The sequence below is a fragment of the Calonectris borealis genome, chromosome 8 (assembly GCF_964195595.1).
Source record: "Calonectris borealis chromosome 8, bCalBor7.hap1.2, whole genome shotgun sequence".
NCBI classification, from domain to species: Eukaryota; Metazoa; Chordata; class Aves; order Procellariiformes; family Procellariidae; genus Calonectris; species Calonectris borealis.
Genome location: NC_134319.1, coordinates 30009237 through 30031518, shown reverse-complemented (window position 1 = coordinate 30031518; position 22282 = coordinate 30009237). Strand labels below are relative to the sequence as shown.

General features: G+C 38.0%; 1 protein-coding gene across 1 annotated transcript in view; it reads left to right on the top strand.

Annotated features, from left to right (window-relative positions):
• Positions 1–22282, top strand: part of DNM3 (dynamin 3) — a 183096-nt gene that overhangs the window by 12700 nt on the left and 148114 nt on the right. The window contains exons 3-8 of the mRNA XM_075156733.1: positions 4497–4570; positions 13813–13962; positions 15732–15935; positions 16495–16593; positions 17468–17628; positions 20187–20329. Coding sequence (XP_075012834.1) covers positions 4497–4570; positions 13813–13962; positions 15732–15935; positions 16495–16593; positions 17468–17628; positions 20187–20329 — 831 coding nt within the window. The remainder of the gene's footprint in view (positions 1–4496; positions 4571–13812; positions 13963–15731; positions 15936–16494; positions 16594–17467; positions 17629–20186; positions 20330–22282) is intronic.

Here is a 22282-nt window from a genome sequence, read left to right as displayed (position 1 = left end):
AGCATCAGTCAGAGAGGGTGGGTATGATAAAGGAAAAACAACATACAGAGACATGAACTTTTTTTTTTTTACTTACAGTAAAGTTGTCTACTGTAGCAAAGATCAGACCCCTAACTGTCTTGTTATTATAAACCGATAAGGTGTTGGTATGGCCATTGATAACTTCTGTCACCACCCTGTGACATTCGTTTTTGAGACCTGGGTTTTCGAAAGTCAAATTCAAACTAGTATCTGTTACCTTTACACATTAAACAAATGTTTTAGTAGATATACTTGTCCAGATCTCAGAGACTGGAAATGAGCTGTATTAGAGAGCGAAGACAGTATAGTTTATGTTGTGCAGTAAGACATGAGTAATTTTGTAGTTCTCAAGGTAAAAATTATTTGGCCCTGAAAATATTTTGCTCTTGAAAATATTTAATGGTACTCTAACAGATGAATGCATTCTAAGGTTGAAGAGTTATTGAAGTGATGTTCTGGAAGACCTGGCATCTTGCATCTTATTTGCATTTGATATATTCAGTACTGGCTAGGCAACACTGGACAGGCTTTGCTGCCAGTCTCCAAACTGTCATGTCACAGCAGCATTGCTGCTGAGCTAGTATAGCTGTCGTCAGCAGAGTACCTTTTGCTGAAAATATTCTGAGAATAAAGATGTAAAGGTAGTTTGCTTCTTAATGTAGGATGCATGCCTTTTAAAGGAGCATATCTTTCATTCCCAGCTTTATTCTTGCAGTGTGTTTCATTCTTGTTTCCTGCGCCATGTTATTGTTGAGTCGTCTTGCAGTTGTGTACACAGGTACTCACAGGCTCACTCCCCCCACCGCAGAAGACAGCCTTTTCTCTCCCTTGTCTTTGTGCACAAATTCTCAAGCATGTCCTTTTTTCTAGATGGATTTCTTTGCAGCTGCTTCAACTCTGATGTGATTTCTCCCAACTCTTACTAGACGTATTTGTACACACTGACCAAAAGGTTTGGAAAAGCAGCTATCTCAAAGAATGTTAAGTGTGCCACCAGGACATTGAGGGGCATCATCCTTTTTTGGTCAGAAGGAACCTTTGTAACTAAGCTGTGTTCAGTCCTATTATATTTCTTGCTGCTGAACCTTCCCCGCCCCCCCCCCCCCGCCCCCCCCCCTTCTTCTTTTAAGAAACATTTTATTTAGGCAGATGTTTTAGGGAAAAATGAGGGTGTGGGACCATTCCTTATACACTGGGGTTTTTTTTCAGCACCACTAACAAATCCTGTGTGGAAAGCTTTCCATATCACGGGGAGCAGAAGACCTGCATCCTGTTTTGTGTAGGCATTTCTGCAGAAGCAGTTGTACAGTATTTAATCTGATTCCCTTGCTGCTAGAATTGTAATGTGGTACTATGTTGCTTTTCCTAAAAAAAGTGCAAGTTATCTCTCAGATTTGACTTACACTTCTGTGTGTGTTTAAAGAACAGTCTTTTTCTAGAAGTAGAGTTTAGGTATTCATTTGTAACATCTGATTTGGGCTGTGCAGAGAAAGTGTACAGATGCCATTGCCTTGTGACTGAAGCTGAAATTTCAAATGTTTTTAAAAAAAAAAAAATTCCCTGTCCCTGTGAGGGCAGATTTATTAATTGAGGTCGATGTTTCTTTCAGAGGTAAAACACACATTCGGCAGTTAAGGGGGGGGGGGGGGGAAGTTTTCTCCTGAACTCTCCCCATGAACCTCTTCTTATCCTCATTCTTTGTCATTTTTTCCTCTTTATACTGTACGTCTGAAGCAGAAGCCTTATGTCCTTCTGCTGCACACTGTTTAGCTGGTTGATCAACACAGCACACCGTCTCACCAAGCAGGACCCTCTCTCTGCTGATGCTTGCTTGAACAGACGATGGGATTTTTGACAACAAGTTCAATTTGTTAGAGTGGGTTATCAAATGCCATCTATTTTGGACATGTTAAGAGAACATTCTGAAGGAAAATTGTTGTTGTACATTTCTTTCTAATTTTGCTGTTGAGGGAAGGTCAGTGTTGTATAACGAGGAGTTGCACTAATGCGGTGTTCTTTATCTCTGAATGTACTTAGTCTGACGCAGAAAATCAGTAAGTCTTTTCAGCCTTTGACTCCCTGAAGAAGGATTTTACTGTCTCATGTGGTGCTGTAGAGGACCTTAGTTTGCTGTGTGTGATCAGTTTGTCCTGAATGGCTATTCCTTTTAGCTTCTTGATGGAAAAATGATTTTTTTTTTTTTTTAAATAAGATCTGAAATGCTTGAAAATCAAAGTATGAAACTGTGATCTCAATAGGTGTTTTCTACATCCTGGGCTACTGTCATTTCAGTGCATACAGAGAAATAAATATGTTTCTCTAAAAATTTTCTCCTCTTCCCCATGAGAAAATATCAGTAGATGTCACTTCACTGAGAGACAGGTTTCTCTTCATTGGTAGGTATTGAAATTGTGATTGACCTTTGAAGGCCTTTAGCATCTCTCTAAGCTAGTTCTTGTATGCTGTTGCTGTCTCAAGTGTTGTAAAACATCTCAGCAGATATAAATCAGTATGCGTGATGTTTTTGCATTATCTTTGTTTTAGAGGTTACTTGAATTCCTAATTAATTGTACTTTTGCCTGCAGATCTGTATTTGAGTACAGAAGTTAATGAGCTAGCTTGTGTTTGAACAGCCTCTCCTTTTATGGTGTGCTTTAGCTTTAGTTTGCAGAGTAATCACACTGTAAGCACACATTAACAGGCACTGAGAAAGTGAGACTTTTATCTAGAAATTAACATCGTGTCATTCAAAATGCTGGTGACTTCTAAAGTGGTGTGGGGCACAGCTGACAGCCAGTCTTGTTCCTCAGAGCCTTAGAACTGCTTGCTTATGTGATTTTTTAATTTTTATTCTTTTATGTCTAGATGTTAGGTTGGGAATAAAATCTTCAGAGCTTGTATCATGGGTAGAGTTGCCATATTTCTCTTCTGCAGGCTGCCAAACCTTTGTTACCTTGTTGGTGCTTGTGGAAAGAGGTTCACTGTTGTTGCATTCCTAGGCCTGTTTTGACCTGGGACTCCTCAGACCTAATATCCTCTGATTTGCACAAATAATATCCTGAAGTTTGATGAAATATTTGTGTGTGTTATTTTTCATAGATGTACCCTCTAGGCTTGTTTTAAACCTTGTATGTTTGTGTGCTGCCTTAAAGAACTGCTAAAATCAGGCATCCATTAAGTAGCACAAGGTCAGTATGAAGATATGCAGTGATTATAGGAAAGATGTGGTTTCTCAAGTGGTTTGAGCAGACCCATCTAAGCAGTTCTGTCTACAGGGCTGACAGGGCTGTATTTTTCTTCCTTTGACACTTTTGTCCTTCTCCCCACCCCTCCCAAACGCACCGCACATTCCTCCCTCACCCTTCGTACTGGCACTAGCATATGTGACAACACAGTCACCCAGATCAGCTCTGCAATTTGACGGAAAATTCGTGCCCTAACCATTTGCTGCATTGCTTTTTACCTGAGCCGGAGAGGTGAGTTAGCAGTGCTCCTAAGGCAGGCAAGAAGGTGATTCATCATCCCTGCTAAGGCAGGAAAAAGGAGGGGATTTCAATGAGCTTAAGCTGATTGTGAAACTGTCTGTATACCTCTGAATTTTATTCCTCTGAAGATGCTTATTTGAAGGGAGCACTCTTCAAAGCCCCTCACTGAACCTCATCTCAAGGGTTGTAAGAGTTTAATAGGTATGGCAACTGGGGAAGACCCTGGGGAAAAAAAGTCTATTATTTTGCTTTGGGTTTCTGATCATTGGTTTTGCAACTAACAATTGGTTCAAAGTTTTTGTAGGATTTCAGTTCATAGGGAGCCTCCCTGTCTTTGGAGGCGGGGAAAGGATCGTGGGGATGCATAATGATATGACAGAGTTGCTGTCTTTGCTTCATTGCTTGCTTTCTCGTCCAAGGGCACTCCCTCCTGCTGTCCCAGAGTACTTCTAGTGTTCAGCTTTCACTCAAAAATTTCTGGACGGATGTGTTGCTGGAAAAGTTATTCGGGGATTTGAACTGGCAGAAGTTAAGTGTGTGAAAGAGTAGGTGCAGAGTGCTGGCAATTTGGTTTGGCCAGAGCTTTGGTGTGGTGTGTGAGTGCGTGTATTTGTATGCCCATATCCTCTTCAAATCAAGTATAGGGTGAGGACACATTTCTTTAGAGAGCCCGATAAATGTGGGCATGGCTTCACGTACTTTTACTATGCAAGGTGAGTTTTGAAATGCTATATGTGGTCATGAAGAAAGAGAATTGGTAATGCCTCGAGACAGTAATTTAGTTTTAGTACTTATTTGTCTAATGACCTACTGCTATCTCGAACCAAAATTAATAGCCCTACTTTATACTAGTGTTTCATGTAAATCTGTCCCCACCAACTTTCCATTTTCATTGCAGCTGAAGGTATAGAGGAGGTTCCAAATTAGTCCAATATCTTATGTAACTGGACAGTGCTTTCTGGATAGTAACTATTTTTTTAATGTTTCCAGGGATTTTCTTCCACGAGGTTCTGGAATTGTAACAAGACGACCATTGGTTTTGCAACTCATCACTGCCAAAACAGGTAACCTCTCTCTCTTTGGTTTGATGCCTGGACAAAGTGCTGGTGTACTTTAGCAGTACAGGAAGGAAAAAAAATCCTAGGAAAAACTTAAGCAATGTGAAGAAAGGTGCAGCTGGACTGCCTGGAACAAAGGCCCGCTGCTTCAGAACTGTATGCTCAAGATCAACTAATCTCATTGTCCTATCTGGGAAAACAGTAAAATCTAAATCCTAGAGCACATAGTAAATTTAATCCAAGATCAAACTTGAAGCAGTGGAGAAACGTTATTGCATACAAAGTGTTTTAGAAATTAGCTTTGATTTATTCATTTCTTGATGAGCTTTGCAGTTGTATTAGTTAACACACCAAAACTGCTGTACTTTAACTCTTGCTCCAGTGCACACAGATTTGATTCCACACAGCTTGTTTTCGTGACTTGTCTTTTTTGGTTGGGCTCACTGCACTAAGTAGAGCAGAAGGTAGACTCGGGAAGAACAAGGCTTCTGTGTATTTGTCGGGTCAAAAATAAAAATACAGTATGTGTATACCACTGAGTTATGTGACATATTGAGATCTTTCACCAGAATTCACCACTTCGTACTCTTCCAAGGGGCACTTAATCTGCTGTTGGGTAGCTCAGTTCCTTAGCATATATAAAAGCAGCTATGGTTTTCCATCATTCAATTTTTTTTTTTGTTGTTACTTCTAAACCAATGTAAGCAATAAAATCACTGGTTTACTTGACTTCTACTTCAAATAGTAAAAAGAAATGAAATAACATCCAAAACAGCATTTAAAAATAAAAAGTGCTCTTTAAATTATGGAACATGATGAAACTGGGGAAGAAACAAAATTGAAGCTGCCCATAGAACTTTAGTCTGTCTCTATGTGTAAGGTGTAATTAAGCTTTTGTGTGCATTTTTTTCCTAAAAGGTCTTTTCGTTGTTTAGCAGGAAGGTAGACTTCAGTCTCCCTAGGCTCCAGTTTTTTTTCTGAATTACTGCTTGTAAAGCATGTTCATATTTTCAGTGCCTCTATGAAATTTTCCATGGTGTTTATACTGTGGAAAAGAAAGGAAAAACTGTGGAATCCAGTATTTCTATACGCTGAGCTTAGAAACTTTAGGATTTTCAAGGGTGTAATATGCTTATAGTGCTTTTTATCTATGTTTTTATATATATATTAAAAGATCAAGTTTGTTTTAGTTGGAGATATGAGCACTTGCCATTTCTGCATATCTGGCTTTTGATCTCTGACAGAGCATGCAGAAATGCATGAATAAGGCCTAGCTATGGAGAATCTTCATCTAATTTTCCCAGCACCATGTAAGAGCAGAAGAAAGAAAAGAATTGAGGTCTGTGCTGGCATTCCTAACAAAATGACTAGACTGCGGGGACATATGAATTAGTAAGTAAACTCTTACACTCTAACCTCAAGTGGTTGAATACTTATTCTTAGACATCCATCCAAAACTTATCCCAGCTAGTCTGTATTGCCCTATTTCGTAAAATCATCAATGTTCCTTGGTTAAGGGGGCAATGAAAGGGCTTTTCTCTCTTTCTGGTATTTTCCCCATTAATATGTTCACATAGTATTACTAGCTTTAGGTGGGCCTGTAGGTTTTCGTATAGGTACCTTCTCTGCTGAAAAGTAGTTCTTCATTATAACTTAAATAACACAACAAAAACTTTAAAAATTCTGGAGAACTGAGCTTCAGCCTAATTTCATGTTTCCTGGATGTCGAGACGTATGCCTCCCTTTGGGAAATGCTGTGTATTTCTTGTTTGGGATTAGATGCCAAGACCTTTAAAATGCAGGCTTTAATTAGTTTGTTACTTTCTTTAAACTTTGTCTGTTGTTGTTGTTTTTGGTGGTGAAATTCCAAATAACTTTATCTTTTAAGCCACCTTTATCTTTCTGAACTAATTTAAAAAAAAGAAAATAAAGAAAACTGCTTAGAGAAGCACAGTGTTCTTTTACAGGAAGCAGATGCTGGACTGATTTTTATCAAGTCCATAATTATCTAAAATGTTATAGAAAGTAATTAGAGGACTGTATCAGGTTCTTGCTGCTGTAGTAAGCTTAACTGATCTCTAATCCTAGGATCTTTCTTGATTCTTTTAAAGTAACTATTCTTAATCTTATAGTATTCCTTGAGAGGGAGGGGGCACTTTCTATATACTGTAACATACAGGCATGCAGAGATGAGGGCAAGATATTTTAGCAACATTTTGGAACTGGCTGAGAGTCTTTTTGGAATGTGAATTTGATTGACCCAAGAGGTTAAAGCTTCATTTAACTTTGACTCATTAACTTTGACTCATAAAGATTGGCAGCTGAGGCATTTTTGCACACCCAAGTAAGAGGAAACTTTGACCACTCATTATTAGGGTTGGACATGTCCTGGAATTTGATTGTGAGGAGTTATCAAGGGCCCTCCAACATCTGAAAGATCTGACACATCTGGGAAGAGCTGGTCTCTTTATGCCCTTTAAAAATGCGAATATGCAAGGGGTAACATGAAACAATTCAATACTAAGAAATTTATCTCATGAGGCATGGAGTATTTTTTTTTAGAGTTTTGTTTACTTCCTCTTTCTAAAAAATTTTGTGTAATTAGTACAAAGCTATTTTGTAGTGACCTCTTGACCTCCTTTAATGTTTTTTCGTGGGAACAGTGCAATTCCTAAATGGCTTTACACCATTTGCTTTTCCACAGTCATGCAAATACTGTACTCTGCTGAAATCTTCAAGGCAAAGACAAAGGTTTTAATTAAATATTGCATCTAACAAGACAGTCTTTAGTAGTTGTGACTATTTTCCTCTGAGTTTGATAATGATAATGTGAGAAATACCTAGTAGCATAGAAGAAGTCAAAATATGGATGTTAAAAATAATTTACAGTCCTCTGAAGTACTCTGACTTGTTCTTGATTATCCTAGTTTGAGTCTCTCTTGGGATTGCCCAGCTGCATTTCAAATTGAATTGTTAATGTGGCCTGTATCCAATAAACTACTGTACTGGCTAGAGGAGAGAGGGAGAAAAAAATTCTCCATCTTGTAAATATTTTGAGGCTCCAAGGTGGCTTTTTTCTTGCAGTGAGAGGCTAATACTCATTACTTGTCCCAAAGTAGTTCATTGACAGTCCTGTAGGTAGGGTCACAATTTTTCATTCTTATTCTTCATCTCATGTTTTCGGTTCAGTTGCTCCTCTTCTACTGAAGAAAAATGGCATATACGATGTCTTGCTGAAAAAGAGAATTGAACCAAATAAACATGCAGTCTTTGTTCTGTAATAAACAGATCTAAATTCTGGTAATGCAGCTTTGTTTCCCACCCAGAAGTCACAACTGAAAAAGAGTTCCCATCTGACATCAAGCATGCTAAACAGTCCAGGTGCAGCTTGATGTTCTCTCTTGTCACTGCATTCGGGCAATTCCACAGCGTTGGGAATGTCTAGTGTCAGGTCTAACAAGCCTCTTGTGCCTTCGTTGTTGCTAGTCCCTGAAGGAGCTCAGAATAGAGAATGGTTTTGGAGAAAATAGTCCCATCTGGGAAGATGCAATTCAGTGAGTTTTTAGAAGGCACAGGTGTGGACAGGGTGCTGTTAGCTGGGAGGCTGTCTGATGGTGAACTTCAGGTTTTACAAGGCAGGCAAGACAGCTGTGATAAATTGGCTTAACCATTCAGAGGATGTACATGGGAGGAATTCCACCTGCTCTTTTCCTGGGTGAGAAGCTGGATGTGAGAGCAGTTTATTTTGTGAGAGTCTGATGTCTTAATTCAGGCAAAAGACATGCTGGTTCTTTCAGTATTTGCTGCTTCGTAAGATAAAGGGAGCTCATTCTTTCTCACCAGGCAGCATTTGTTTTAAATGCTAAACTGTTGTGGTATTTCAGCAATTACCAGTGAGTGTAGAGTGCTGGTCTCTCACTTTCTTACTCATGATTCCTTTTCAGGAGGAGGAATGCATTACATATTCCTGTAGTTGTGCTTTTAGAAGTATTTTTCTCTATGTGTCTTTAAGATGTAAGTGTTGGCACACAGCTGACCTGGGATAGGAATTTTAAGGCTGCAGTAGTGTTCAGTAGTCTTGGAGCGACATAACTGAATTCTGTGTAAGGTGCATTAGGTCCATTTCAACTCTCTCTGCAAGTTTTGCCAGTAAGCATGCTAACCTGTACCAATTTGTCATGTGTTACCATAATTTCTTACAGGAGGGCTAGTGAGCTGATGGGTTTTTCTTCCTTTGAGTTGGTATGCCTTAATTTATATGTTAAAACCTATTTCTTAAACATTCTAAGTTTTTGTTTCACAACTTTCAATATACTTCCTAGCTTGGTGATTCTTTGATCTAATACATCAGTTAAGATTAAATACTTTTTGTAGCAGTTAATAGATACTTTTAAATGGTGCTGCTGAGTAAGCTTTGGGAAGGTAATGACTTGAAATGCCTGAGGAGGTCTTGAGAGGTGGGTTGGTGTTTCTTTTTTTTTTTCTTTTTTTTTTTTTTCTGTTGCCACACGTTCTATATAATCTTAAGCAATCTTCTTCCTCTTGCTGTGCTTTCTCCTGCCTGTGGAAGTGAAATAATTATCTAGATTTCTTGAGACTGAGTAATACGTTTTTTAAACAGCAGTGATAACAAAAAATGTGCTTAGGTTTTGGGTGAAGCCCTTGTTGTAGGTCTTCTGTTTGTTAAAAATACATTGCCTGCTATATAAATCCTGTTATTTTTATTTACATGTTAATATCTTGGCTCTAGGAGGGTTATTTTGATAACTGTTTTTGGAGGAATTTCAGATCTGCTTCATGGTCTTGCTTCAGTCTCTTTGCTAAAGAAGTGGCAGATTAACAGATTTTAAAAATCATTATTGAGATGGACATTTTTAGATGAATGAATCATATGTACAATACCCACATTTGTTCCAGTTCTAGAACTGGAACACTAAGTGGAAAGTAAATCACCATAAGTTTCAAAAGACCTTCTGACTTTTTTCTGAAGTCTTGCAGATGCTCTCTTCTATTGAAGTTGCTGAGCTTTAATGCATGTATCTTTTGTTGTGAGACTACTCCTCAAGCATACCCATCTTTTGTTGCCATCTGGTGGCAAAAACAATCCTCTAACAGAAAATGAAAAAATTATAAAAAGAATTTAGATTGGTATTTCAGCTAACACAAATGATCTTAGAGACTTCATCAGCAGGAAAGCATTTGGAGGTCTTCAAGGAGACTAGAAAGGTGCCAGAGTGCCAATAGTAGGGGAGGGACTGGGCATTTTGTAGGGGGAAAGGAAGACAGTGGCTGCCGTTTTCTGGATCCCACTCTCTGGCAGCTGCTCATTCAGATGACGAACAGGGATGCTGTAGAGACCAGTAAATATGTGGGAGGTGCGAACCCCAAAAGCTACCACTATGGGGAAAAGATGGTAGTGACTGTTGACCCCTTCCTGAGACAGTGAAAGACTCATCACCCAAATAGGGCTGGTATGCTGGAAGAGGGATAGGACTGCTGGTCTGAAACCTGAACTTAAGCTGTTAGTGTGAGGCTGCAGAGACTGCAAATCTTCCTTTGCAACTGCAAATCTTCCTTGCTGCTGTCTGTGTGTGTGTGCTGGTAACAGTGCTTGGAGTAACCTGAGCTGAGGTCTGGCAGCATGGGTTTGAGGGCTCAGCCAGTTCTCCTATCAGCGCCCTCAAACAGGGTATGGGCTTCAGCTCATGTTGGGACAAATGAATTGTACCCACAAATACTTGGTTTTACAAGTGGTTTTGCCTGGAAGGTTTTGTTTCCTTGATCCCAGGTTGATGCTCAGTGACATCAAGAAAGATGGAATCCCCTTATTGAAAGACCGGAAAATGGCTCTGTATTTGCCCATCTTCAAAAAGATAATAAAGAAAAGTGACAGACAAATCAGTCAAAATTCACTTTTAGGAAAAAGAAGTCTGTAGTTAGTTATTAACGAACAATCTGAAAGGTAGTTGAGATGAATAGCAGCCAATACAAATTCATCAAGGGAAAAAACCCCGTCATATCAGTCTAATTTATTTTTTTTTATTACAGGGTAGCAAGCTTGTAAATAAAGGTGTGATAGGTGTCTTTTATCTTGGGTTCAGTAAGGGTTTTTAAATTATCTTACGTATTTCTAAGGGCTGTTCTGTGTCTCATCACATGGTGTACCTAACTTGGCTCTCTTTAGCTTAGAGACAGATTTTTGAAAGATCTCAAGTGTGTATGGAATTTAAATGGTTTGAAAACAACAATGGCTATTTATTGTTAATAACAATATAACATTGTGCCAGATTAAACATAAAAGCATAGGGAGAAATAACTCACAGGAAAAATGAGGAGCATTTTAAAAAATGTTATAGGATAACATTTGTTTGTATTATTTCATAGAATCATAAAATCATTAAGGTTGGAAAAGACCTCTAAGATCATCGAGTCCAACCGTCAACTCAACACCACCATGCCCACTACACCATGTCCCTAAGCACCTCGTCTACACGTCTTTTAAATACTTCCAGGGATGGTGACTCCACCACTTCCCTGGGCAGCCTGTTCCAAGGCCTGACCACTCTTTCAGTAAAGAAATTTTTCCTAATGTCCAAGATTTGTTTAATTTAATCAAAATCGAAGAGAGAAATAATCACTTATCATGACACTTGTGGTTGGATGCACTAAAGAGAACTATGCTATGGTAGCTTTTTCATTCTATGTTATCCAAGGTGCTTTGAATGAGTCGGGGGGGGGGGGGGGGAAGGTATTTTACATGCAAAGACAATGTTTTAATTTTTTATCTAATTGTTCTTTCTCTAAACGTAACTTCAGTTTTATACAGAAAATACATGTCTGAAAACTATACATTAGGCAAGATCACTTTTTCTTGTCTGGCTTCATGTCCATTTCCACAAAAATGTAAATAAAATGGTTTTCCTAGTATTCTTCTGTGTGTGAAAGGTGAAAACTGAAGATTGCATTAAAGCATGTGCTTATCCAGTCTGGCTAAAGGCATCATTGCCAAGGACAGGCTAAGGGCTGAAAAGAGCAAAACAAAGCGCTGCTTGTTCATTTGAATTTTTATTCCGTAGGCTGTGCGTGGCACCACAGGTTATGAACCGTTGTAAAGTCTATTCCTTCAGAACTAGTGGGACCACAGATGTCACTGGGAGGAACGAGCTGTTGATAAATATTAACACAGCTGAAAAGTAGTAAACACTTTCATTTGAATTACCTTGAAGCCATTTCAAATAGGGACACTTTCTGTTACTGAGTGTTAAGTGGAAGAAAAAGAAAAGCTTCCTTGACTATCAGCTGAGTCAGTCAGCTCATTACAACTAGACACCAAGTATTAATTATTGAATTTTGAAATATTTTTCTGAGAAAATCTGATGAACCACTGAAAAAAAAAGGTAGCTAAGAAGAATGCATTTTATTTAATGCCAGGAGCAGTGCGTGAAGAACTGGGACAAAATAAGAATGACTTGTCGGTTCTTTTTTTCAGTAGGTAGCTATTTCCCAACTTTGAGATGACAAATTTTACAAATGTGAATTCTCAAATGTGCTAGAGCAACTGAGATATTTTATTTTGTGCACCATATTATCTTTCACTTCGAAATATTTGAATATTCCTTGGTTTTTTAATAAACAGTTGATAATGAAACATACAAAACCTCCATTCGTTGTCATTTTGCTGCTAGAGCTAAAAAGGAATATGAGATATTCTGCAATTCCTAAGTTGTCAAAAGTAAGACTGAAGTTTTTGTTAGGTGGTCCCTTATTTTTAAAATAAGAGATGTATTATTTTTGTCTTAACAAGGGTGGGTTTCCCTGTCCCTCACACTTTGAATCTGGAGGGATTATGGTATTGTAGTGCAGAAAGGTCAGTGTTTGTTGTTTTTCCCTTGTCCCTCTCCTTTTTAGGCTTTCAGTTTGCTTTAAATATTATTATGGTTTCATGTGTGGTTTTGACTTTTTTTTTTTTAACAGCTCTGTCAACAATAGTAATAAAGTGACTTTTGGGAAACAGACTTCAATACTGATGCATAAGGCCCTCTATTAATCTATGTTCTCAGATCAGGTCTCCCAAGCCGCTGTTCTTTGAGTACCAAGCAAGCTCTTTGCCCTGATGTTTGAGGGCTTTTTACCGAGAAACATTTTCTAGGGAAGAAACACCTAAATGAAACCTTGAGATCAGGCCTTGATTGTGGGATGAAATGAACATACACAACTCTGTCCAGCCTTTCTCTAGTCCTACTGCTTAGACCTTGTCTAAGGGACAGGATGTGAGCTTATATCTGTGATTACCATTTATGTCATTGTTTCTGATTACAGCCTTGCTATGTGAGATAAACTTTTGTGTTCTGTTTTGCCCTGTTTGAAGGAAGAAACTCCAGTTTTAAAATCCTGAGATGTGCTTTTGGTTATGCACCTCTAGGGCAGGAAATTCAGAAGGATACAGTAATTAGTATCACTATTTGGTTTCAAGAGTCGAAACAAGGACCTAGCGTCAAGTTCGAGTCTAACAAATGAGACTGTATCTATCCCTGATTCCTGGTTGATGCCCTTTTAAGGTAAGAGGGCAAGTTGCGTGATATTGAAGACTTAGGAATTCATTGTGGTCTCCCACTTCAGCAAAATCACAGCTATATCTATAAAAGCTTTTACAAACTTCTTAAGCATGGTTTGGATTTAGACTACAAGAAGTCTTTAGGAAATGAAGAGTTGTGTTTAAAAATATTACAGTGTTTTGAAGTGATCTTATTTTCATGATGAACTTGTAAAAACGTACAGAGCTCCTTTGTTAAAATCATGTGTAACATGGGCTGTTAGATTTTGAAAACAAATGCTAATAATCTTTCATGATACAGAACTTGAATTACTTTTCTTCAATTTATTGATGTATTACAGGCAAATGTAATCAGATGAAAACTCAGAATCTGATTCACAATCTGTTCCTTATTCTATTAATGTAAACAATATCTATTTGAATCTTTCAGGTTGTTCCAGAAGATGACATACTAAAGAAAAAAGCAGTAAATCATATCCAGTCAACTTGACTGTTTAACTAACCCTTTCTTGTTGTAGGCTGGTTTTCATCTGTGCAATGGTATCTGTAGCATGTGCTCATATATAATGCTTTCCTGATATCCATGATGACATCCTTTTATGCATACACATCTGAAGAATAGTAGGGGCTTGAAAGTGGGTGTCCAAGCCTATAAGCCTGTGAAATACAGAGTTGCTGTTGATATTTTTCACAGAGTATGCTGAATTTCTACACTGCAAAGGGAGGAAATTTACTGATTTTGATGAAGTTCGTCAGGAAATTGAAGTAGAAACAGATAGAATAACGGGAGTGAACAAAGGCATTTCTTCAATTCCTATTAATTTAAGAATATATTCTCCACATGGTAGGTAAAATCATTCTACTTTATATTTCTGTCATGTAATGTATTTTTTAGCTCTGTCTGTCTAGCCTATCTCCTTTTGTATGTGTTCTCATTCCTCGATCAGAAGTCTTCTGGGATGAAAAAACTTCTGAGACTGAGTTGAACGAAAAGTGGATATATATATCTGGAAGAATCCTCAACTTCTCCTGTGTTACGAACCCAGTCTACGGTGGAGAGCTGTTGCCACTAGAGCTGGGCAGAACGCAGACTCTCTGTCCCATTTGATATTCTCATGATTTAAAAGTATTCTCACTTTGCATCAGGATGAAACCAATCTCTCCCCCAGTACATATACCATTAGTTAGTAGCTCACTAGTAAAGACTAATAATAGGATATGGGAGACTTAGTGGCAAAGCTTCTTTTTGCCACCCTCCAGATGGATTCCCTGATCAGTGATCTAGAAAGTCATTACGTCTCCCTGCCCTATTGGATGTTTATTGTTTGCTGTCACTAAAAATATATTTAGATAATAATGGTGTTTGAAGCTGCTTTCTGTTGTAGACCTCCATTATAGATCAAAGTTAGTTCCTCTGGTTGCCATCTGCCCAATTTAATGAAGGCAATCTAGAGAAAATGTTTTGCATTGAATCTGTCTTGGATACAGGAGAAAAGTGGTATGTTTGGCTGAAGCACTTTATTTTTCTAACCACCTCATCTAATGTCTTCATTGTGAATCAAAGGACAGAAAGATTAAAATAAGAGGAGAGGTAATTAAAGAGATGCTGAACATCCCTTTGATATACCGTGAGCAGCCTTGGCTCTAAACATATGTCTCTGAGCCCTTCTCTGCTATACAGATGTGACATAGCCAACTGGAGAGGAGCTAAACTAAATGCCCTGCCTCAAATCTTGTTTGTTGAACATGCTGACTCCAGGAGAAAGTGAAAATTGCTTATCTAATGCTCTTACTTTCTTTTATTAGGATCAGTCTTTTAGTTAAGCAACTGTTGTCTGTATTAGCCAGACCCCAAATATACTTCTGGTGTTTCCTTTCTAGGAATTGCATTTTTCTCATTTGTCTAAAGGATACCCTGTTACCCCAGTACTGACTGAACAAGCTAGGATGCCTCTAGTTGGCGTTGTGGCCTGTATTGGGGAAATCATGCCAGAGCAAAACAGGTTTTCTTAATGGATAAACCTTTTCATGTTTCTTAATTTTCTTAAGAAGTTACAGAGTAAAAAAAAAAAAAAAAACAAAAAAAACAAAAAAACAAAACAGCAACGTACCCCAAAACCCCTTAACAACAATTTTGCTATATAAGTTAGGCTAGCTATTGACTTTTTTAAAAATTTCTTAATTGGAGAGACTGTTGAAAGCATGGTCAGTGTAGGACTGTATTTAAAAAAAAAAAAAAACAACCTGTTTTGGGTTGATTTGAAAGACGTAGTGGGAATCATCTGTTGTTTGTGCTCCTGTTGGTGAAAAACGTTCAGAAAGCCATGTTCATTTGTCTAAGGATATTTAGTATAAGTATCATTCTGTGCCAGTTGTAACGTTTAAAATATTAAATAGTACTAATAAATCTAGAGATGAAAGACCAACAGGGAAACAAGTGTACTTTTCAGACTGTCAGGCATTTTGTTTGAATCATTGACAATATTTATATACCTATAAAGGTAATTATGTGGGTTTTTATGTGACTAAAATTTGTCTACAACCATAGATGCGTAGATCTCTTTACACGTCTTGCGTGCTAACCAGTTTTATGATCCTGTGTTTTCTGTATAGTATTAAGCCTGACTCTCATTGATTTGCCGGGAATCACTAAAGTGCCAGTAGGGGATCAGCCTCCAGATATTGAGCAGCAGATCAGAGACATGATAATGCAGTTCATCTCTCGAGAAAACTGTCTGATACTGGCTGTGACTCCAGCTAACACCGATCTGGCCAACTCAGATGCACTGAAGTTAGCTAAGGAAGTGGACCCTCAAGGTAAGCATGATTGAACGTAACCACTTTTTGTTCTCAAGTGCAATAACATAATTGGAAGTAATTGATCAACTCTTGTGTGAAATATAATATATAATATAGATGTGTACATATACATTCTCATATAGGCTTCAATATCATAATAACTGTTTGTTAGCTCAGTGTAATTCAGGTAACGATGCTGTGAAAGTATTCTTAAAACTTTTTCACTCTCTCTTATTAGCAAGTGGAGCAATGCCTATCTAGAAATTTTTGTAGTACCTAGCAAAGTGAACCGTAGTGCTGATGGGATTTCTGGATACTCGCATGGTAAATTTTATACGGTCATATCATAGGAATGCTGAGCCTTGTTAAAGAGATTTGAGGAACACATCTCGGCACTAGCAGTGATGATCCTTTCTTTTCCAGACATACTATAACTTGCAGTGATAGTTGGTATTGTGTGATACATGCTTCGAGATCGTCACAGATCTGTTATTATATAATTGTAAGATGTAATATTTCTTCCTGAATATAAATGATTCTTCACTATCTTTTTTCCTCCTGCCTCCACCCTGGTCAGGACTTAGGACCATCGGTGTGATCACAAAATTGGATCTGATGGATGAAGGAACAGATGCAAGAGAAATTCTAGAAAACAAACTACTCCCTCTTCGTAGAGGTGAGAATGTTCAGTTGCTTATATTCTTTGCAATCCAGAAGGTGGTTTGGATGAGGGTGGGTTTTGGGAGCCCTGGAGATGAATCAAAGGTTATGCTGGACTTGATGAGTTCCTAGTTTTTATCGTCATCTATTCAGCAAACATAAAAGGGAGCTGTGCTACAAATATCCTGCAAGTAAAACAAATTTTTTTCTGGACCTGGAAAATACACTGCATATTCCAGAGGAAACAAGAAATGTCAGCACAAGTTGATAGCCAATTTCCTTTTTCTGAGCCAGGTTGCTGTCCCAAAGATATCTTTTCTTTCTTTGCACATGACAGAAGCAAGCACCAGAGTTTTGGCAGTCTCACTGTAAACCAAGTTTTGACCCCTTCCAGAAATTTTCCATGTGATTGTTCTGGCAGCTACTGTCACAGTTGCTCATACCGTTAACAATATCAAAAATTTTGATTCTAGTTATAATTTATTGATGAGATCACCATTTCCTCCCATGGAGCATGTTGGTCCAGCAAACGAGAAGAAATTTTCCTGTGTTTTCCTAATTTCATGTAATTTATCTATGTAGACCTGGGTGTGTGTTTTGATTTTGTTTTGGGGGTTTTTTGTTTGTTTATTTTTGAAGTGGTTTCTTTGGGGTACACTAAAGTTTCAGGTATTTGTATTTGAATCGGTGATTTAAAAGAAAGTATATCTGTTATACATAAACCGGATGAACAATCTGGACACTGTTAAGGTCATTACAGTACTTGTAAACGGTATCTGAAATGCCTAAATTGGAAAGTTTTGATTGAACCGTCTAGTTCTATTTAATATGAATTCAGTAGTTCAGGCAATAGCTATAGTGACTTACCTATTGGTTTTGTGTTGTTTTAGGTTATATTGGTGTTGTAAACAGAAGCCAGAAAGACATTGATGGGAAGAAGGACATAAAGGCAGCTCTTCTAGCAGAAAGGAAATTCTTTCTTTCCCACCCAGCATATAGGCACATGGCAGATCGGATGGGAACACCATATCTCCAAAAAGTTCTAAACCAGGTAAAATGTGAAGCCTTTGTGGTGAAAGGCAGCTTTTATAACGATAGGACCAATACAAAATCTTTATCAAAATGAATGTTTGTCAGTGAACGTCATTTATTCTTTCCTGCTTTTAACCTTTTCAATTTTCATGATGTAATTAACAAAGCTGTATATTACATGTAGCATATGAAAACTTACTGTGAGAAGTAGTTTCTGACTTTTACTGATAGTTCTGCACTCCCCTGTTCTCTTGAATACTGAATATGAACATAGAAAATAAGATTCAGCTCCCTTGCTGGAAGTATACCATTCTGTTCCTTAATTATCACATTTCTTCTAGTTTAACAGGATTTTTAGAAATCAAATTTAGAAATTAAAAAAAAAAAAAGACATTTTTAGAAATCATGTGTCCTGAGGGTTCACTGTATGTCTATACTTTAACCTCAAAATTTACACTTTATTGTAGTTTTTAACAGAAACAGTGTTCTGTATACTAATGATATAAATGACAAATACTGTAATTGGAACATTTTGTTCACACTACCTTTATTTTTGCCAAAACCTTTGGTTTATTTCTATGAATTCATGCCAAACCGTGTCAGATCATAGCTTCCTTCAGCAGGAAATAGAGATCTATTTCCCAATTACCTGGAGCAGAAAGCCATAGCTTACTGTCCTAACCAAGACACTGCCTACACCAGACTTGGAGGAGTATATAATTCTCTTCACTTTATGTTTTTGGGTATTGCCCTTTCCATAGCACCAGCCCTTAGCTTGAATAGCATGTGACCCTTGCATCTCAGCAAGTTTGAAGAGGACAAGATCAAGTCATGCCTGCCTCTAAAATTACTGGTGCTGCAGTTTGGGGTTTTTTTGTTTATTAGGTTGTTGGGGTTTTTTTTTTGTGAAACTCAGTTTATCAGCTGACCACTCTTCTTGGCATTCCTACAAGTCAAACTTGATAGTGTTTTCTCCAGTTCACTGTCAAATTGCAGCCTTTGGTCTGTATTAGACAACGACCAGGTCAGCCTGGCTTTGTCCATTTTGGAAAGCAGCTGGAAACAGCAGAGAAGTTATTGATTAAGGCAGGAAACTAAGTGGCTGGCCTGCTTAATTTCTTGCTACAGTGACTTTCCTGCTGTAACTTGACAGCCAGGTTATGGCATGCTCTGGACTCATTCAAAAGAGTGCCAATGCCATTTATTTGTGCCTCAGAACCAAAGTCTTCAGCAGGATGCTAGAACTCACTTGTATCCTGTAATGTTGTCTGTGTTTAGGATGTTTTGCCTCTTTTTATGTCTTAAAAGTTTAACCCACGTGTCTTAGTTTTGAGATTGAAGCATGAGCTGCATATACCTTTGGACTGTCATATCTGTCCTGGCTTGCATTACTTTATGTACTATTAACTTTTTTGTGAGCTGTTTCGTAAACTTACCTATTTCAGTATGAACTGCTGGTCTTCTGTTGCTATTACTGTGTGTAGAATATTATATATGGGAAGAGCTATTTAGGGACCTATTAGTATTTGTGGTTTCAGGTAATATTTAAATTTCTCTGCGTCCACAAGGTGGTGCTCCAGGGAAACTCCAGCTTTTGATTTTGTGCCTGTCGAGTCTGCTGAACAACTTTTATTTTGAGTTTACATATTTTGATATATGACATTCTTAACTTATAGCTTGTCTGACTGGGGTTGGGAAGAGGGTTTGCAACATAGTGCAAGAAATCCACTTCGGTTTTAATCAAGGAATGGGTACAATGCATGAGAAATTTATGGCGTAGGTAAGACACTGATAGTGCTGTCCAAACACATTACAACATATATATGCAAAAGCAAGTGAGATAAGCTAAACACAGATCTGATAAGCCTTTTTCTACTCTACTTCGGTTTATTTTCCAGTACTTCTAGGTATATTTTCAGAAATGAAGACTGATAGTCTTGAGTGGTAGAACCTTTTTCAGCCAAAAATCAAGTGTTTTTAAGAAAGGTAAAGTTCTATAATTATTAATATGAGGGCAAAATCTCTTTCCTTTAGTATACTTTGTACAAGGGAACAGAAATCACGTGGAGGTGATTTTTCCTGATGGTGGGAGAATGCCAAGCAGGTACTCTATATGTCTACGCTTCCTTCCATCTCTGTTCTTAATGGACTGTGGATGCTCAGAATCTCTTCCTTGTCCCGCATTGCCTTGTGGCTGTAAAGTAAAGGAGTCATGCTAAACAAGTATAGAGGGAATTTGGAAACTCCCTTAGGAAAATCAGTGCTGAGTGATGAGAGGTCATTTCAAATTAAATATGTAATGTGTATAACTTTTTTGTGTGTAACTAAAGAAATGCATAGTAACAAGGCTCAGTGAGTGAGAGGACAAAGGAATTTTTCAAGCCTCCTTATAATTTTTATGCGGAAGGGATAGTGTATTGTTCTGTAACAGTCTCCATTGCTTCAAAGATCAAAAGGAACTACGCTGGTAAACTAGCACAGGTCATGGCTGATATGCTTGGCAGTCAAAAAGGAAATGGTTGTGCTCTTGCTTTCATCTTTATTAAGAGTATAAAAGGGTTTTTATTTGCTTTTTAGCAACTTACCAATCATATTCGGGATACCCTGCCAGCCTTCAGAAGCAAACTCCAGAGCCAGCTGCTCTCTATAGAACATGAGGTAGAGATATACAAAAACTTCAGACCAGAAGATCCAACCAGAAAAACAAAAGCCCTGTTGCAGTGAGTGTCTAGTCTTTTGTCTGCTTTTCCACTTTGTATAGGTTTGTTTTGCTCCCCCTGCCCCCCGCCTTGTTTTTTTCTTTCTAACGGCTTTAAATTTAAAGATTAAGATACCGTTAAGGATTCTATATGCAAACTCCAAAGAATTCTGTGCTTGATGTTCCAGAACACTTTATTTACTCTACAAATTCAGCAGGATTTTCCCTAAATTAATTTTAGTAATCCTAGAAAAAAGAGAAAGCAGAACAGGAAAAGGTACAAAGATGGGCAACATAGATAATCAAAGGTAAGAAACAGCTTCTGATTGTATAGACACATTCTTCAGCCTGCAAAAAGATGACCTCAAGCAAGGGGAGGAGATTGTGTTAGCAGTCTGTAAGATGAGGAGTCTGAAAGGAGAATAGGGAATGCTTCTTTTTCCAATATAAAAACTTGTCTATCCAAAAGAACTTGAAGATGGCAAGATCAAAATTAGTCATAGGCAGTAGTCCTTCATGTGATGTGAACCTAAGCCACAGAGCTCTCTGCTGCAGGAGCTGATACTAAAAATATGCTTTCAGAAAGTAGCTAGGCAAATTCTTGGGGATGGGGAAGACATTTAAGGTTTATAAGTACAAGGACAAATTCCTGCTGTATGGAACCCATGAACAGCAATTTATTGAGGCCAAGAGAGTATTCTGAAGAAATATTACTGTGTGCTTGCTCTGTTCTCCTAGGCACTTATTGTTGGTGACTGTCATGATACGGCTTTTGTTCTGCTGTAGTGCAGCCATTCTTATGTTCAAGTGATAGTGTATTGGGGTGGGTGAAAACGTTTTTCTTGTGGTTTGCCCCTCTGAGCAGACATCTGACAACTAGCAGCAAAATAGGTGAGGTGATGTGCCACCTGTGCTTGTGTTAAAACTGACCTGGCAGATGTTGACCCTTTTGTGCTCAAGAAGTCATGAATTTAATACTGCTGTTGTTTGTTGGAGGAATTGCAACGATTTCTGGAGCTACATTATTATCATAAGTTCTCAACTAGAAAGCGTTTTCACTGCTGAAGTCACTGTCCAGTTTGGATCTCATCCACAAAATAAGTCTGTCTGATGAGACTCTGATAACACTGCTGTAAAGTGATGGAACAGAGATGACTGTTCATCTGACTTTGAATCAAATGGAAGTGGAATCAGAGCCCTTTCTTTATTGTGGTTTTAGCACTAAGGAAAAAGGGCAATGCTGACATTTCAGTTGTCAGCAGCCCAGTTAGCTTTACTTCATGCAGCTTCCTTACTTGATCTGTTTCCAGGGATGCTTGATACTTGGTATTGCATACCTCTTCACCTGAAAGGTCTGCCATTCTCTCTCTCTCTCTCTTTAAATTGTAGCCCTCTGCAGCCACTTTATGTTCATATGCGATTAAAATTTAGCTCTTAGAAGAGGAAGCATCTAAAGGAAGAAAAAGAGAGATGTAAAATGTACCTAGCTCTTCTCTTTTACATGACTGTTGTCATGTTTCTACTCTGATGGATTTCAAAGGTTTTCAGCCTTCTCAGTTCTCTAGGGTAGATGGTAATAACACTGGACTGTGAAAATGTGTAAGTTTTGGGCAGGATTAATTCTTTAATGAAAAGTCTGGAATTCGGAAGGGAAAATGGTCACCTGAACCAGAAAGGCTTTCTTGAGCCAGCTGAAGACTCCAATTTTCTCCTTATTTTCATAACAAGTGTGTTCCAAAAGAATAGTCAGAAGTCTGTGCCTCATAACTTTATTTCAGATGTTGTGGTTGCAAAACCAAAAAACCTTTGACTCTTCCATGACAGTACAACACAGGTGTGTTTCTTGACTCTGTATATTTGGTGACTTAAATGCTAGAAACACATATATGAAATGTTGTGAATTGTTAGGTGTTGCTGGTATGTCATGCTTGTTCTACTATTGTAACATGTTCTAAAGGAAAAAGAACTGAATTCC